A 19,737-nucleotide genomic window follows, 5' to 3' on the forward strand; every position below is an offset into this window, starting at 1 on the left:
TTTGAAAGTTTGAGATATCGACGCCGTTCCAACTCTATATCGTAAAGCTCACTGATGTAACCCGGACTCAGATACAGCATGGGGATTCGACCCCACGCCCACCTGCCACGCCCGGTTTTTGTCCCCATTCACTTCCATTCATTTTTTGAAAGTTCGAGATATCGACGCCGTTCCAACTCTATATCGTAAAGCTCACTGATGTAACCCCGACTTAGATACAGCATGGGGATTCGAACCCACACCCACCTGCCACGCCCGGTTTTTGTCCCCATTCACTTCCATTCATTTTTTGAAAGTTCAAGATATCGACGCCGTTCCGACTCTATATCGTAAAGCTCACTGATGTAACCCCGACTCAGATTCAGCATGGGAATTCGAACCCACGCCCAACTGCCACGCCCGGTTTTTGTCCCCATTCACTTCCATTCAATTTTTGAAAGTTCGAGATATCGACGCCGTTCCAATTCTAAATCGTAAATCCCACTGATGACACCCCGAGTTGGATAAAGCATTAGGATACGCGCCCGCCCGACCGGCACACGGCAATCACACTCGCATTTTCTCCGGAAATGCACATCTCTAGTTATTATTATTATTCTGCCGGTTTTTTGTCCGTGCTTCTCCTCCCGCAGTTTTCGAGATATCGACCCCGTTCCAGCGCCAAATCGTCCGGCCCATACGGGAATGGAGCGCTTGTATACAACTTTTTGATACGCCCGCGCGTTCGCCCGCCACGCCCGCTTTTGTAGCGTTTTTTGGTCCCATTGACTTCCATTCATTTTTTAGAATGGGATTTTCCTATACTCAAATCGAGAGCTAGGATTTAAAGATAAAGTATTTACCCCCCCCGTCCCCCAAACACACACTGTAGCTCTTCTATACAGCATTTAGATACGCTCACTTCCCACTGATGTAACCCCACTCACATACAGCATTTAGATACGCTTACTTCCCACTGAGCATGGGGATTCGAACCCACGCCCACCTGCCACGCCCGGTTTTTGTCCCCATTCACTTCCATTCATTTTTTGAAAGTTCGAGATATCAACGCCGTTCCAACTCTATATCGTAAAGCTCACTGATGTAACCCCGACTCAGATACAGCATGGGGATTCGAACCCACACCCACCTGCCACGCCCGGTTTTTGTCCCCATTCACTTCCATTCATTTTTTGAAAGTTCGAGATATCAACGCCGTTCCAACTCTATATCGTAAAGCTCACTGATGTAACCCCGACTCAGATACAGCATGGGGATTCGAACCCACGCCCACCTGCCACGCCCGGTTTTCAGCCCCATTCACTTCCATTCATTTTTTGAAAGTTTGAGATATCAACGCCGTTCCAACTCTAAATCGTAAAGTCCACTGATGTAACCCCTACTTGGGTACAGCATGGGGATTCGAACCCACGCCCAACTGCCACGCCCGGTTTTCAGCCCCATTCACTTCTATTCATTTTTTGAAAGTTCGAGATATCAACGCCGTTCCAACTCTATATCGTAAAGCCCACTGATGTAACCCCGACTAAGATACAGCATGGGGATTCAAACCCATGCCCACCTGCCACGCCCGTTTTTTCTGCTCCATTCACTTCCATTCATTTTTTGAAAGTTCGAGATATCGACGCCGTTCCAACTCTAAATCATAAAGCCCACTGATGTAACCCCGACTCAGATACAACATGGGGATTCGAACCCACGCCCACCTGCCACGCCCGGTTTTCGGCCCCATTCACTTCCATTCATTTTTTGAAAGTTCGAGATATCAACGCCGTTCCAACTCTATATCGTAAAGCTCACTGATGTTACCCCGACTCAGATACAGCCCGGGGATTCGAACCCGCGCCCACCTGCCACGCCCGGTTTTTGTCCCCATTCACTTCCATTCATTTTTTGAAAGTTCGAGATATCGACACCGTTCCAACTCTAAATCGTAAAGCCCCCTGATGTAACCCCGACTCAGATACAGCATGGGGATTCGAACCCACGCCCACCTGCCACGCCCGGTTTTTCTGTTCCATTCACTTCCATTCATTTTTTGAAAGTTCGAGATATCAACGCCGTTCCAACTCTTAATCGTAAAGCCCACTGATGTAACCCCGACTGGGGTACAGCATGGGGATTCGAACCCACGCCCACCTGCCACGCCCGGTTTTCGGCCCCATTCACTTCCATTCATTTTTTGAAAGTTCGAGATATCAACGCCGTTCCAACTCTATATCGTAAAGCTCACTGATGTAACCCCGACTCAGATACAGCATGGGGATTTGAACCCACACCCACCTGCCACGCCCGGTTTTCGGCCCCATTCACTTCCATTCATTTTTTGAAAGTTTGAGATATCGACGCCGTTCCAACTCTATATCGTAAAGCTCACTGATGTAACCCGGACTCAGATACAGCATGGGGATTCGACCCCATGCCCACCTGCCACGCCCGGTTTTTGTCCCCATTCACTTCCATTCATTTTTTGAAAGTTCGAGATATCGACGCCGTTCCAACTCTATATCGTAAAGCTCACTGATGTAACCCCGACTTAGATACAGCATGGGGATTCGAACCCACACCCACCTGCCACGCCCGGTTTTTGTCCCCATTCACTTCCATTCATTTTTTGAAAGTTCAAGATATCGACGCCGTTCCGACTCTATATCGTAAAGCTCACTGATGTAACCCCGACTCAGATTCAGCATGGGAATTCGAACCCACGCCCAACTGCCACGCCCGGTTTTTGTCCCCATTCACTTCCATTCAATTTTTGAAAGTTCGAGATATCGACGCCGTTCCAATTCTAAATCGTAAAGCCCACTGATGACACCCCGAGTTGGATAAAGCATTAGGATACGCGCCCGCCCGACCGGCACACGGCAATCACACTCGCATTTTCTCCGGAAATGCACATCTCTAGTTATTATTATTATTCTGCCGGTTTTTTGTCCGTGCTTCTCCTCCCGCAGTTTTCGAGATATCGACCCCGTTCCAGCGCCAAATCGTCCGGCCCATACGGGAATGGAGCGCTTGTATACAACTTTTTGATACGCCCGCGCGTTCGCCCGCCACGCCCGCTTTTGTAGCGTTTTTTGGTCCCATTGACTTCCATTCATTTTTTAGAATGGGATTTTCCTATACTCAAATCGAGAGCTAGGATTTAAAGATAAAGTATTTACCCCCCCCGTCCCCCAAACACACACTGTAGCTCTTCTATACAGCATTTAGATACGCTCACTTCCCACTGATGTAACCCCACTCACATACAGCATTTAGATACGCTTACTTCCCACTGAGCATGGGGATTCGAACCCACGCCCACCTGCCACGCCCGGTTTTTGTCCCCATTCACTTCCATTCATTTTTTGAAAGTTCGAGATATCAACGCCGTTCCAACTCTATATCGTAAAGCTCACTGATGTAACCCCGACTCAGATACAGCATGGGGATTCGAACCCACGCCCACCTGCCACGCCCGGTTTTCAGCCCCATTCACTTCCATTCATTTTTTGAAAGTTTGAGATATCAACGCCGTTCCAACTCTAAATCGTAAAGTCCACTGATGTAACCCCGACTCAGATACAGCATGGGGATTCGAACCCACACCCACCTGCCACGCCCGGTTTTTGTCCCCATTCACTTCCATTCATTTTTTGAAAGTTCGAGATATCAACGCCGTTCCAACTCTATATCGTAAAGCTCACTGATGTAACCCCGACTCAGATACAGCATGGGGATTCGAACCCACGCCCACCTGCCACGCCCGGTTTTCAGCCCCATTCACTTCCATTCATTTTTTGAAAGTTTGAGATATCAACGCCGTTCCAACTCTAAATCGTAAAGTCCACTGATGTAACCCCTACTTGGGTACAGCATGGGGATTCGAACCCACGCCCAACTGCCACGCCCGGTTTTCAGCCCCATTCACTTCTATTCATTTTTTGAAAGTTCGAGATATCAACGCCGTTCCAACTCTATATCGTAAAGCCCACTGATGTAACCCCGACTAAGATACAGCATGGGGATTCAAACCCATGCCCACCTGCCACGCCCGTTTTTTCTGCTCCATTCACTTCCATTCATTTTTTGAAAGTTCGAGATATCGACGCCGTTCCAACTCTAAATCATAAAGCCCACTGATGTAACCCCGACTCAGATACAACATGGGGATTCGAACCCACGCCCACCTGCCACGCCCGGTTTTCGGCCCCATTCACTTCCATTCATTTTTTGAAAGTTCGAGATATCAACGCCGTTCCAACTCTATATCGTAAAGCTCACTGATGTTACCCCGACTCAGATACAGCCCGGGGATTCGAACCCGCGCCCACCTGCCACGCCCGGTTTTTGTCCCCATTCACTTCCATTCATTTTTTGAAAGTTCGAGATATCGACACCGTTCCAACTCTAAATCGTAAAGCCCCCTGATGTAACCCCGACTCAGATACAGCATGGGGATTCGAACCCACGCCCACCTGCCACGCCCGGTTTTTCTGTTCCATTCACTTCCATTCATTTTTTGAAAGTTCGAGATATCAACGCCGTTCCAACTCTTAATCGTAAAGCCCACTGATGTAACCCCGACTGGGGTACAGCATGGGGATTCGAACCCACGCCCACCTGCCACGCCCGGTTTTCGGCCCCATTCACTTCCATTCATTTTTTGAAAGTTCGAGATATCAACGCCGTTCCAACTCTATATCGTAAAGCTCACTGATGTAACCCCGACTCAGATACAGCATGGGGATTTGAACCCACACCCACCTGCCACGCCCGGTTTTCGGCCCCATTCACTTCCATTCATTTTTTGAAAGTTTGAGATATCGACGCCGTTCCAACTCTATATCGTAAAGCTCACTGATGTAACCCGGACTCAGATACAGCATGGGGATTCGACCCCACGCCCACCTGCCACGCCCGGTTTTTGTCCCCATTCACTTCCATTCATTTTTTGAAAGTTCGAGATATCGACGCCGTTCCAACTCTATATCGTAAAGCTCACTGATGTAACCCCGACTTAGATACAGCATGGGGATTCGAACCCACACCCACCTGCCACGCCCGGTTTTTGTCCCCATTCACTTCCATTCATTTTTTGAAAGTTCAAGATATCGACGCCGTTCCGACTCTATATCGTAAAGCTCACTGATGTAACCCCGACTCAGATTCAGCATGGGAATTCGAACCCACGCCCAACTGCCACGCCCGGTTTTTGTCCCCATTCACTTCCATTAAATTTTTGAAAGTTCGAGATATCGACGCCGTTCCAATTCTAAATCGTAAAGCCCACTGATGACACCCCGAGTTGGATAAAGCATTAGGATACGCGCCCGCCCGACCGGCACACGGCAATCACACTCGCATTTTCTCCGGAAATGCACATCTCTAGTTATTACTATTATCATTATTATTATTTTATTATTATTATTATTATTATTTTATTATTACTGTTATTATTATTATTATCATTTTTATTATTATTATTATCATTATTAATCATTATAATTATTATTATTATATTTTATTATTATCATTATTATTTTATTATTACTGTTATTATTATTATTATCATCATTATTATTATATTATTATTATTATATTATTATTATCATTATTATTTTATTATTACTGTTATTATTATTATTATTATTATTATTATGTTATTGTGCTTGGGTGGTGCAGCAGCACACTACCACTGGGATCTAGGGTTTGAATCCCCAGCTGTGTTATCAGCTGGTCGGGTGTCTACAAACACGATTGGCTACAGCTGAGAGGAGGATGGCTGAGGCATCCAATTTGGTATGTGTTACTGCATTGTGCCCAGTGATTCCAGAAAAAACTGACCCACCAAGACCCTGACCAGGATAAAGCAATGGTAAAACATGAATTGAGAAAGTATTATTTTTCTAGTAAAAAAGCACAGTAGTCTATTACAGTAGTCTATTACACTATCCCACCACCTAGACAGACAGATCGACTATGTCTGAGGGTGGATGGTAAAATGTTTTGATGGATGTTTTGTGTAGCTTATATTGTTGAAAAAGACTTGTATGTAGGGTGGGATTACAGCAGCAGTAACAGATAAGCAGCTTTGTTTACAGAGACAGTGGGCAGCCAGACACAGTGTGATAGTGCCACCTTAGATAATTACCAGTTTTGTTATGCCAGTATTGCTATGTTTTTTGGTTGGCCCAATACTGCCAAAACTTTAAAAACAGTTCTTACCAATAGCATACATGGCATTTTTAACATCTCCAGACATCTCCTTCTTGATGATTTGTTCAACGTCCTTGTTGGAGCACCTGACAAACTCCTGGAACACTGCACATGAAAAAGATCAGGAATTAACACATTTCTGAAAACCAGAAAGTCATGCAACCCTGACCAGATTAAAGCAAGTAGTAAAATAAACGAATTTCTCACAATTATCAGATTAATCTGTGAGATCTGACATAATAAAACATCGTTTGATTGCAGATTCACATTTCTGGGCAGCACTTGCTTATGTAAGTAATGATACTGCACCTTTAAAGTCACAGACAAGAAAAACTGTAACATGGGTGTAATAGGGCGGAGTTGCCAAGTGAAGCCTCGCCCCTACAACAACTGAAAATTAACTAAATTTGCAGAATGCTTAATCAAGACAGAACATTACTGTGGGGTAATCACAAACAGTGACAGTGGCCAAAATAACAGAAATAAAGTAACAAATAAGACACAAGAAGAGATGACTATGCATTCTTGGTAGGCTGACTTCTCCTGGGAGTGTTCTCCACTGTTTCAAGTATTCTTTTGGAGAACAGCTTCTACTGTGGGCTGGTGTAGGTATGACAGAAACTGCTAAACATCAGTTTCAGTGAGCCTGTGCCTACTGTAGCCACGGTTTCTGGTTTTAAGCTGACCTTTAAAACCTCCTGGTTCCGTTTGGTCCATTTACTTGTCAGCTCAAACCAGTCTGCCCATTCTTCTCAGACCTCTCTTATCAACAAGGCATACCTTTACCATATATTAATATTTATATATATATATTATATATATATATATATTAATAATATTACCATATTATGTAAACTTAGATTTCAGCAGATTTCTTACATATTCAAATCAGTCTGCCTGGCACCAACAACCATGCTATGACTAAATCACTCACCTTCAAAACCGCTTATCCTAATAAGGGTCGCAGGAAAGGGGGGGGGTGCTGGAGTCTATCCCAGGACTGTGGGAGGTAACCGGAGCTCCCGAAGGAAACCCACACACACACAGGACCTTTTTGCTGTGAGGCGACAGTGCTACCCACCAAGCCACCATGCTGCCCAGTGCTAAATTACTCACTCACTTTCTGAACCGCTATCCCAGCTTTTCAATGGGCGCAAGGCACACAGTAACACCCTGGACAGGGCGCCAGTCCATTACAGGGCAGAGACACACACACACATCCATTGACCTATAGGGCAATTCAGTGTCTTCAATTAACCTGACTGCATGTTTTTGGATTGTGGGAGGAAACCAGAGCTCTTGGAGGAAACCCACGCAGACACGGGGAGAACATGCAAACTCTGCACAGAAAGGATCCGAACCGCCCCGCCTGGGGATCGAACCCAGGACCTTCTCGCTGTGAGGCGAGCCGAGCCACCGTGCCGCCCTGTACTACATCATTTAGATCAAATTTGTCCTTTCTGATGTTTGACGGGTCAACAGCTTCAGTTGTTCACATGAACATCAGCACGATTTTGTGCATTATGCTGCTGCCACATTACTGGCTGATTGGATAGTTGCACAAATTAGCCAGTGTACAAAAGATTATTTATAAATGCCAACTAAACAGGGGCGGCACGGTGGGTAGCACTGTCGCCTCACAGCAAGAAGGTCCTGGGTTCAATCCCCAGGTGGGGTTGCTCAGGTCCTTTCTGTGTGGAGTTTGCATGTTCCCCCATATCTGTGTAGGTTTCCTCCGGAAGCTCCGGTTTCCTCCCTTCCTAATTGTCCATGACTGTGTTTGACATTAAACTTTAACTGATTATTCCTGAGTAACCAGTAACTAACTGTCCTGTTGTGAATGTAACCAAAGTGTAAAACATGACGTTAAAATCCTAATAAATAAATTACAACTAAACGTAATCAATGATCCAGCAAAGCAACTACATACTACAAATACTACCCAAATAAGACGGGTCATTTAATTCAATATAGGTACTTAAAAACTGGAATGGTAATCATTACACGCTGTATGGACATACTGTATGTTTTAGCATCCAGAAAGTGTAGAAATGAAGGATTATCACATATTGTGTTTGGTTACCTTTCTTCAGGTAAAGGAAACTCCGTGTACACAGAATGCTCATGAACTTATCCAACATCTCATCAGAGTCAGCATTGCATGCATCAGCCAGAGCCTGAAGATACAAAGAGACGTGATTTAGTCCAGCCGTGCATCATTATTTCATTAAGACAGGGATCTTACAAAATGTCACTGGTTGAAGCCCCATCACTGCCAGGTTAATACTGTTAGGCCCTTGAGCAAGGCCCTTAACCCTCAATTGTTTGGACTGTATACTCTCACAGTACTGTAAGTGGTTTTGGATTAAAGCATCTGCTAAATGCTGAAAATATAAATATAAAATGTAACATTATTCAGGTTACTTTTATAAATTACCACTACATCATGTATAAATGCTGGGTGAACTCCCAGTACCCTGTTCCTTTTTTCAGAGCTATTCTTAGAGCCATGATCTCACTCGGTCCAAAAATGAACTCACCTAGTTTCACAACACACATCTCAAACGCTCAAGCACACTACAGCACACTTCAAAAATAATGTCAGGGGTTAGTGATGATGTACTCACTTGGGCATCTTCCTGTGCTCGGGCCATGTCAGCCGGGCCTTCTTCACGAGCTCCCTGCATACACAGATATTCATTTATTAATACAATGGGAGCTGAATTATTGGGACCCTTAGTGAAGATGGGTAACAAATTCAAAATACTCAAACTATAAGAGAAATTGAATTTATAATGTAATGTAATCAGCTAATAACTTACCTGTGCCAAGGAAACCAAGATCCGGCAGAAACGTCCAGAGGTATCAGATTTAAGGGCATCCTCCAGGCTCTTCTTATAGGCTGTGAAGGATCATAATCATTAAGAATGTGGGGCTTTTACATTTAAGAAAATCTTCCTCACACATAAACCAGGCACTGAGTTGGATGCTATTAAATATGGACATTATACTGAAACATAGATTAAAGGTGTTTATTAAAGGCAGAATTGTAGTTTTGAAGTCTCATAACTGTTCAGTTTACATTTACAGTACACAAATAGATCAGTTTCATCATGTTAAGTGGGGGACAAAAGTATCAGATCACTAGTAAAAGTGATTCTATGTTACATTTTTAACTTAATACAATGTTTTTATTACAAAATCATACAATCAGCATAATTTAAGTAAAAAGATGAGTATTTAAAAATAAACACTATTGTAACGAATGGGCTAACGTAACAAGAGAGGGCGGACACACACACAGAGATGTTTTAACAGTGTTTAATAATAACAAGACACAAGACAAGTTTAAACAAGACCAGACAAACACATGACCTACGCTAAACGCTAAGCTAAATGCTAACACTAATCTGAACATACACGAACAATACTAAAGCTAAACCTGAGCCCTAAGCTAAGCTAACAGGAATAAGAATAACACTACACAAGACTTTTGAGCATGAACAGAAGCAAACAAACAGGAGCGAACTAACAAGAGCATGGACTAGACAAGAGCAAACCAAACTAATAGTGATGTCAACCTCGAAACTCGTATTCGAAACTGAATCGATTTATTTGAAAGTTGCTTCGAAGTCCGTATTAAAATGAAAAAGTCACGTGACTGTCCTGGAAAAGGTTTCATTACGTCATGCTGTGTCAAAACGTTTCAAAACTGATCAATTGTATGTGTCAATGTGTAATAAATATTACATAGCCTGGTTGCACAAGCACTTACCCTGTCAATGGTCAATGTCAAGGACACTCATTATATGACTGAATGATGTTTTATACCACTATCAAAACACACTTCTTTCAGTGATCTATTAGACAGATGTTACTGTTAGACCACTGACTGGACACTAGATGTCACTGTGGTGCGATGATTCGAACGTTTCACAAGCTCAAATCTTTTTGCGAATCATTCGTTTCATTTGCTTAGATCTCTCAAAAGCCCCACTTATGCCATCACTACAAACTAAACCAAACTAAACTAAACTAAACTAAACCAAACTGAACCAAACCAAACCTAACCTAACCTAACCAAACCAAACTAACATGAGCAAGGAACCAAACAAACATGGCAAAGTCAAAATAGTCTCCACTGAAGGATCCACAGCAGCTCCCTTAAATGCCCTAAGCATTACACCTGTAACGAGGAGCAGCTGTGGATCATTAGCTTCATTGACTTATCACAATTAAGACGGCGTAGACCTAAACGTGCTCCCAGAGACATGGGTGTGGCACGTACACACTCAACATGCTCTGGGAGCACAGAGGGTCTGAATTTGTGACAACTATATGGTCAAAAATATTTGGACACATGACCATGAGCTTTTTTGGCATCGCATCCAATTTCAAAACCAACTGCTAGAGGAACAGACACTCTTCTGAGAAGAGTATGTGTCTGGGCTTTTGGATGGCTGTGCAGCCTCAATTAATGTTCCAGTTAAATCCAAATCTGTTCAGTGGGACCGAGTTCGGGGCTCTGTGCAGGACACTGGAGTTTCTTTAAATCAAGCTTATGGCCCTCCATCATGTCTTGCTTTGTGCACAGGGGCACAATCGTGCTGGAACAGGAAAATGCCCTCCCTCAACTGTTGCTGCAAAGTTGGAAGCACTTAATATCTTTTGTATAATTGATTTATTACACCTGTTAGCAATTTATGTGTCAGAAACATGTTAATTTAATAATAAGAAGGTGTGTCCCAATACTTTTGTCCATATAGCATATTTCTACCTCATCTGCAAATTTGCTGTAAAACTGCATGATTTCCCTTTCATTCTGGTTTCACTTTCTTTATCACATATTTACTTATTATGAATTAAACTCATCCAAAGATTTAAAGATTAGGCCGTCCATGAGGAATGGGTTTCTTTCAGTCCTGTTTTCAATCAGTCCTGTTTTCACTACATTTCAAACGGCCTTTTTGTTTCCTCTGAGGGAAATCCCCACCTCCATCTTAAGCACCATGCTAGTGCTTTATCAGCTCTGATGTTAAACAAACCCTTCAGTGCTGGAGTCAAAATAACACCACTTTAGACTTTTGGGAAGGAATGTAGCAGAAAAAAGCACTTCCATTTGAGCATTCGTTTATCAATCCAATGTAAATAGTGGCTAAACCCTGCTACAAAATATAACCCAAATCAGAATTCAATTTACTGCCTAATAAGTTTCACATACAATGAATCTGACTTGGTGTACTGGTGCTGGACACAAAACAGATAAGAACTAATAATATTAAATAATTTCCTGTATGTTCTGTAAGAGAAAAGTGTCCAGTGTAGATGTTCACAGTATGAGCAATGAGCACATGTGTAGTGTTATTAAATTGTGCCGTGTTCAAATGTTTTGTGCAGGATGTGTTTTCATGTTTTCATCAATATGAGAGGAATAGAGTCTGTCAGTGGCAGTCCCAGGCCTTGTTAATGCAGCCAGTTGCAGACAGGAAAAAACAAGTAGAAGCAAAAAGGTCCTGGGTTTGATTTCCAGGTGGAGTGGTCCAGAGTGGCATGTTCTCCACGTGTCCATGTGGGTTTCCTCCCACAGTCCAAAGACATGCAGTCAAGTTAACTGGAGATGCTAAAGCCCCCCGTGGTGTGTGTGTGGGTGTGTGTTTGCCCTGTGATGGACTGGCAACCTGTCCGGGGTGTTTCCTGCCTTTCATCCAGTGAATCTGACCAACTGCAACCCTGAATAGAATAAAGCGGTTGTAAAACAGACAATGAATGAATGGGGTTTTGGTCAGGACAGACCTCACACTCCCAGCCAGCAGGTAGTGGTTCAAAGAGTGTATGTCTGGGGTGGGAGGGATCAGCCATGATCTTTCCTGCTCGCCTCAGTGTTCTGGAGGCCAGTAGATCCTGGAGAGATGGCAAGTTGCAGCCAATCAGTGGCAGCAGGGTAACAGATGGTGGTGAAAGAGCAGAGGATGGACTCTGTGATGCCTGTGTCAAAGTGCACCATCAATGCCTTCTTCAAGTGCCGCATGAAGTCCCACTTGAGGTACTGTATGATGATGGTGCCCAAGTAGTAAGAATTCTACAATGTTAACTGGGGAGCCACACAGGGCTGGGTCCTTTCTAAAATCCACAACCATCTGAACTGTTTTTAGAGTGTTGGGCTACAGGTTGTTAAGCTCCAGCACAGAAGAGCTTTAGCTGGATGCCAGCTTAAGCTGTTTTTTTTCTGTTGGTTCAAGCTGGGCAGTTCTGGTTTTGTGTTTAATAGACAACACATGCTGGCCCACACCCAGATCTGTGTATTTTTCTCTGCAACGTTTTGAGAATTAAAGTAAAAACAATTTACTGCAGTAAATTTACTAGCCTGTGCCTTTAAGAGCAGAAATATCTAGCTAACTAACTCAGCATGAAACCAGCAATGACACACTAAAACTAAAGAGGTGCAATTCCTGAAGAAAATGCAAGTGTGATCGCAGCTCAGCAGTGGTATGTGTTTGCATGTGTGTGTTTGTTAGGGTTGGGGGGGAGAATTAATACTTTTGGTGAGAGATGTGATTGTGTGTATGCAAGCACATAGTTGGTGGGGGTGTGAATACTTTTGTTCAGACAGATGATTGTGTGTGCATGCATGTGTGTGTGCAAGCTTATTTAATGAGTGCTAATGATTTTGCTCAGACAGGTGATTGTGTGTGTGTGTGTGTGTGTGCAAGTACGTATTTAATGGTGTGCTAATACTTTTGCTCAGACAGGTGATTGCGTTTACGTGTTCAAGCATGCAGTTGGTGGGGGTGTGAATACTTTTGTTTAGACAAATGATTGTGTGTGAGTGCAAGCACACATTTGGTAGGGTGTGTATACTTTTGCTCAGACAGGTGATTGTGTGTAAGTGCAAGCACACATTTGGTGGGGGTGTGTATACTTTTGCTCAGAAAGGTGATTGTGTGTAAGTGCAAGCACACATTTGGTAGGGTATGAATACTTTTGTTCAGACAAGTGATTGTGTGTGTGCAAGCACACAGTTGGTGTGGGTGCAAATGCTTTTGCTTTTCAGGTGTTTGTGTGTGTGCAAGCACTTAGTTAGTGAGGGTGTGAGAATACTTTTTTCAGAAAGGTGATCGTGTGTGTATGTGTGTGTGTGTGCAAGCACCTATTTAAACGGGGCTAATTATTTTGCTCAGACAGGTGATTGTGAGTGTGCAAGCACACAGTTGATCGAGGTGTAAATAGTTTTGGTCAGAAAGGTGATTGTGTGTGTGCAAGCACACAGTTGGTCGAGGTGTAAATAGTTTTGGTCAGAAAGGTGATTGTGTGTGTGCAAGCACACAGTTGGTCGAGGTGTGAATAGTTTTGGTCAGAAAGGTGATTGTGTGTGTGCAAGCACACAGTTGGTCGAGGTGTAAATAGTTTTGGTCAGAAAGGTGATTGTGTGTGTGCAAGCACACAGTTGGTCGAGGTGTAAATAGTTTTGGTCAGAAAGGTGATTGTGTGTGTGCAAGCACACAGTTGGTCGAGGTGTAAATAGTTTTGGTCAGAAAGGTGATTGTGTGTGTGCAAGCACACAGTTGGTGAGGGTGTTTGAATACTTTTGTTCTGACAGGTGATTGTGTGTGTGCAAGCATGCAGTTGGTGAGGGTGTGTGAATACTTTTGTTCTGACAGGTGATTGTGTGTGTGCAAGCATGCAGTTGGTGAGGGTGTGTGAATACTTTTGTTCAGACAGGTGATTGTGTGTGTGCAATCATGCAGTTGTTGGGGGTGTGACTACTTTTGTCCAAAAAGGTGATTGTGTGTGTATGTGTGTGTGCAAGCACGTATTTAAAGGGTGCTATTTCTTTTGCTCAGACAGGTGATTGTGAGTGTGCAAGCACAAAGTTGGTCGAGGTGTAAATACTTTTGCTCAGAAAGGTGATTGTGTGTGTAAGCACACAGTTGATGAGGGTGTGAATACTTTTGCTTAGACATGTTACTATGTAGGGAAAGTGGTAGTTCAGTGGTTAAGGTACTGTACTAGTAATCAGAAGGTTGCTAGTTCAAGCCCCACCACTGCCAAGTTGCCATTGCTGGGCCCCTGAGCAAGGCCCTCAACCCTCAATTGCTTAAACTGTATTCAGTCATAACTGTAAGCTGCTTGGGATAAAAGCGTCTGCTAAATGCTGCAAATGTAAAATGTAAAGTAATGTGTGTGGTTGCTAACCCAGCATGACACCAGCACGTCAGAATGAATATAAAACCACTTAGTAAAGTGTTGGACATTCACGACCCACCAAAACAGGTTCAAGTCTCTGGAGCTCTACTTTTCCACCAAAAGAACTCTGGTTCTTGAACCGGTTCTGTTCAGGTTTCTTCGAACCTTGGTGTTTTGTAAAGAACCGAACCGCGTTTCCACCAGTTTTTGGTAACCAAGCCTTACACAGCGTTACACAACGAAAGTAAAGAGTAGTAACATGATGGCGGAGCGTGTAGATTACCTGCAAGCATTTGTGCTGTTGTTACAGATGTTCATTTTTATGTAAAAAGCATCGATCAGCTATTGCTAATAAGAAGACATAGACGTGTTTGTCACAGTTGTTGTTTTCTTTAGTTCAGTGACGTGAGAAGCGTTTTGCGCTTCGCTTTCACCGTGACTCTCGGTGCAGATAACCGATTTGCTCAGCGCTCGACTTGAGCGATAAAACATCACTAAAGTTCCACGACATGAACAAACATTAGTGTAAAATAACCATCAAATCCAGTCTAAAAGCTCCACATGTGTCTGTGTTTAACTGGATTTACTTCACATGTGGTGTTCATGCAGCTCGGAGTTCTGAATCCGCACAAAGTTTCAACTAAATAAAGCGCAACGTGGCTTAATGTACAAAAAGTACGACACAGAAACACTCAATTTATCTCCGTTATTACTGGTTATAAGCGCTCTGTACTGCCCAAATTCATCGCTTATTGTTTTAGTACAACAAGCCACGTTACGCTTTATTTAAGTGTTTATACTGTCCGGGTCACTTTTACCACGTCATATCAAACAGTTCATCTCATTAATAATATCAGCGGCAAACTGGATCTAAATTCAATCAGGAGAACTTTAAAAGATGAAAGTGGTTTAAATTCTATATAATGTTATAATGCACTCCAAACCACAGATGGACGTCACGGTTTGCGCTGCAAAACCAAGTATTCTGTGGTGCCAGATTAGAACGCTAGTTCTCTGTCTGGAACCTCTTTTTTTTGGTGGAAACACACGGAACTTTAAAATCAAGTTCGGGAACCGGAACGGAACCGGAACCGGAATCGCGTCGGTGGAAAAGGGGTACATGAGGGCTGGAACCACATTCTTTCAGATCTTCCCTCAGTTGCTGTTTTGATGATGGTGGTGAAAAGTCAGTGCAAAAAAAGTCCGTCAAAAAAAACCAGTCAGTCTAAAACCTCTCAAAATCATGCTCTACAAACTGAGGTCATGTCTGAAACCGTCCACGCTCTTGTTCTTTTTTTGTACATCCCAGATGATAAACCAGAGGTTGATTTGTTTAAGAGGATCTAATCAGAATGTGCTGAACGGAAAGCAAAACTATTTCCGCCCCCCTCGCTGCCACGGTTGGGTGTGAATAAAACTTCCTGTTGAAAAACCCTCTGCTGTACCCTAAAAGTACAAGCAGTCCCTCACATGACATAGGTGATACCCACTTCCGATATATAAAGGGAAGTCAAAAAGGGTGTGTAACAGACAGTAATGATTCAGGACTGTGATAGCTGCATGTCCTAATGTTGCCTCCTAGAGGTCAGAACAGGTATAACATATCTGAAGTTGTTACATTATACAGTATATACAGTTCAGGTCAAATGTTTACATGCATAATTACAGCTGACCATCCATTAAGGTACTGGACTAGTAATCAGAAGGTTGACAATTCAAGCCCCACTCCACCACGGCCACGAGCAAGGCCCCTAACCCTCAAATGTTTGAAATGTATTCAGTCATGTAAAATCGTCTGCTAAAGGTGATTATTAACATGTAAATTCACTGCTGATTCATAAATATATGGACACCTTTAAACAGGGCAGTTGTAGCCTATCAGTTACTCAGGTACTGGACTAGTAATCAAAAGGTGCCCCCACTGCCAGGCCCCTAACCTTTAGTGGCTTAGACAGTGTCACAGTACTGTAAGTCCTTTTGGATAAAAGCGCCTGCTAAATGCCAAAAATGTAAATGTAATGCATTTTGTATTGGGTCCAGTCAAGCCAACCCCATTTATTTGGTTAGAGAGATGTCACCAGCTGTAATCAATTCAGCCAATGCTGGGCTAATTATAGTCATTCGTAGTTTATGTTTAAATGCAGTAGATCTGATCAGAGTAAAGACCAAAGGACCAAATTGTTATGGCCTAAAGACAGAGTTAATGTATTTGTGATACAGCAAAGTATACTCAAAGACAGCCATGGTGGGAACCCACAGACAATGGTCTGAGGAGGGACAAATCAACAAATACAATTTAAAGTTTTTTAAGGTCAGTAAGATCTCTCACCTTTCTTATAGGCTGTACACATGTCCTGGATCTCCTGGTTGCTCCTGGTCACTAGGATTTCGATTAAAGCGTGTTCATCTGTTCCAGCTCCCTGCAGAAACACAACCAGGACTGGTTAAACTAATAGAGATTCATTCATTCATTTTATCTGCTTTATCCTGGTCAGGGTCTCTGTCTGACCCCACCTGGAAACACATGGTGGGAAAAGCAGGAATACACCCTGGACAGGGTACCAATTCATCACAATTAGAAAATCAAGCTTCTGAATATTACCTAGGGGAGAAAACCTACACACACCCGAGGGATCATTGACCAATGTCCACTAGAGGGTGCCACTACCTACAAAAGTGGCCCTACAGTAACAGTAGAAGAAAGAACATTAGTTTTTTAGGGGACGTGTGAGACTACAGTATCCCTAATCAAGGTTTGTGCTATTTGGGATCATCAGAGCCAGAGACAGAGACAGAGCAGCTGTTGTACGTGCATAATAATGAGACATGCCAGGTATCCGAACAAAGTTTGACAGTTGGCTTTCACTTTTCAGAGGCTGTATGGGTCAGAAGACATTGAAGCACTTACGGGCAGCTTACCATTACTGATTATGATCTCTAGACAGTTGGTTAGTAAATAAAATACAGATGAAGTCTCTGTAAATGATGCCCTAGTGGTAATGAGGTACAATTTTATATTTAACATTCGCTACATTGCAGCTGGGATCCAGAGTTCGATTCTCCAGCAGTGCTCTCTACATATACAGTGTATCACAAAAGTGAGTACACCCCTCACATTTCTGCAGATATTTAAGTATATCTTTTCATGGGACAACACTGACAAAATGACACTTTGACACAATGAAAAGTAGTCTGTGTGCAGCTTATATAACAGTGTAAATTTATTCTTCCCTCAAAATAACTCAATATACAGCCATTAATGTCTAAACCACCGGCAACAAAAGTGAGTACACCCCTTAGTGAAAGTTCCTGAAGTGTCAATATTTTGTGTGGCCACCATTATTTCCCAGAACTGCCTTAACTCTCCTGGGCATGGAGTTTACCAGAGCTTCACAGGTTGCCACTGGAATGCTTTTCCACTCCTCCATGACGACATCACGGAGCTGGCGGATATTCGAGACTTTGCGCTCCTCCACCTTCCGCTTGAGGATGCCCCAAAGATGTTCTATTGGGTTTAGGTCTGGAGACATGCTTGGCCAGTCCATCACCTTTACCCTCAGCCTCTTCAATAAAGCAGTGGTCGTCTTAGAGGTGTGTTTGGGGTCATTATCATGCTGGAACACTGCCCTGCGACCCAGTTTCCGGAGGGAGGGGATCATGCTCTGCTTCAGTATTTCACAGTACATATTGGAGTTCATGTGTCCCTCAATGAAATGTAACTCCCCAACACCTGCTGCACTCATGCAGCCCCAGACCATGGCATTCCCACCACCATGCTTGACTGTAGGCATGACACACTTATCTTTGTACTCCTCACCTGATTGCCGCCACACATGCTTGAGACCATCTGAACCAAACAAATTAATCTTGGTCTCATCAGACCATAGGACATGGTTCCAGTAATCCATGTCCTTTGTTGACATGTCTTCAGCAAACTGTTTGCGGGCTTTCTTGTGTAGAGACTTCAGAAGAGGCTTCCTTCTGGGGTGACAGCCATGCAGACCAATTTGATGTAGTGTGCGGCGTATGGTCTGAGCACTGACAGGCTGACCCCCCACCTTTTCAATCTCTGCAGCAATGCTGACAGCACTCCTGCGCCTATCTTTCAAAGACAGCAGTTGGATGTGACGCTGAGCACGTGCACTCAGCTTCTTTGGACGACCAACGCGAGGTCTGTTCTGAGTGGACCCTGCTCTTTTAAAACGCTGGATGATCTTGGCCACTGTGCTGCAGCTCAGTTTCAGGGTGTTGGCAATCTTCTTGTAGCCTTGGCCATCTTCATGTAGCGCAACAATTCATCTTTTAAGATCCTCAGAGAGTTCTTTGCCATGAGGTGCCATGTTGGAACTTTCAGTGACCAGTATGAGAGAGTGTGAGAGCTGTACTACTAAACTGAACACACCTGCTCCCTATGCACACCTGAGACCTAGTAACACTAACAAATCACATGACATTTTGGAGGGAAAATGACAAGCAGTGCTCAATTTGGACATTTAGGGGTGTAGTCTCTTAGGGGTGTACTGACTTTTGTTGCAGGTGGTTTAGACATTAATGGCTGTATATTGAGTTATTTTGAGGGAAGAATAAATTTACACTGTTATATAAGCTGCACACAGACTACTTTTCATTGTGTCAAAGTGTCATTTTGTCAGTGTTGTCCCATGAAAAGATATACTTAAATATCTGCAGAAATGTGAATGGTGTACTCACTTTTGTGATACACTGTATACATATAGACATAATTGGATGGGTCTAGGAGGCTGATGCCATGTGACGGCTTGGCATCCTGTCCAGGGTGAAGCAGTGGTAAAACATAAAAATGAACTATTCGCTACAGCAGCCTTCAATGAGAGCTCGGTCAAATAGTTTTTCATTAACATACTCCTTATTCATCAACCCCACACCTATACTTTCACATTCTGCTCTTTCTTTGTCCATTTAATCAGCAATAAATTCTCATAGAGATTTAAGATGTCAGTTTGATGTCACTAAGCTGGAGCAGTTTTGGATTGAAGCCCATAAGAACATAAAGATTGCTTTATTGTTGACAGTGACACCCTTGTCCCAACAGCTTCTAATTCATAGCAGACCAATTTTTAATGCAAGGCCATAGTTATAGTTTGCATAGATAGATGGATGGATGGATGGATGGATGGATGGATGGATGGATGGATGGATGGATGGATGGATGGATGGATAGATAGATAGATAGATAGATAGATAGATAGATAGATAGATAGATAGATAGATAGATACTTTATTGATCTGCAAGGAAATTAAAGTGGGACATGGAAAATCTATAAATAAATATATTCCACTCACTAGCTTGGTGTACTGTTAGGATTTGTG

The 19,737-nt window shown here is 43.2% G+C and overlaps 1 protein-coding gene across 2 annotated transcripts in view; it reads right to left on the bottom strand.

Annotated features, from left to right (window-relative positions):
* The window catches only part of anxa6 (annexin A6), a 92,633-nt gene that overhangs the window by 24,503 nt on the left and 48,393 nt on the right, over positions 1-19,737 (bottom strand). For both annotated transcript variants that reach the window (XM_062985938.1, XM_062985855.1), the window contains exons 18-22: positions 16,718-16,808; positions 9,027-9,106; positions 8,832-8,885; positions 8,288-8,381; positions 6,214-6,309 (exon numbers count right to left, since the gene is read on the bottom strand). In XM_062985938.1, the coding sequence (XP_062842008.1) occupies positions 6,214-6,309; positions 8,288-8,381; positions 8,832-8,885; positions 9,027-9,106; positions 16,718-16,808 (415 nt within the window). The remainder of the gene's footprint in view (positions 1-6,213; positions 6,310-8,287; positions 8,382-8,831; positions 8,886-9,026; positions 9,107-16,717; positions 16,809-19,737) is intronic.

Source organism: Trichomycterus rosablanca, chromosome 1, assembly GCF_030014385.1.
Source record: "Trichomycterus rosablanca isolate fTriRos1 chromosome 1, fTriRos1.hap1, whole genome shotgun sequence".
In the NCBI taxonomy this organism is placed as follows: domain Eukaryota; kingdom Metazoa; phylum Chordata; class Actinopteri; order Siluriformes; family Trichomycteridae; genus Trichomycterus; species Trichomycterus rosablanca.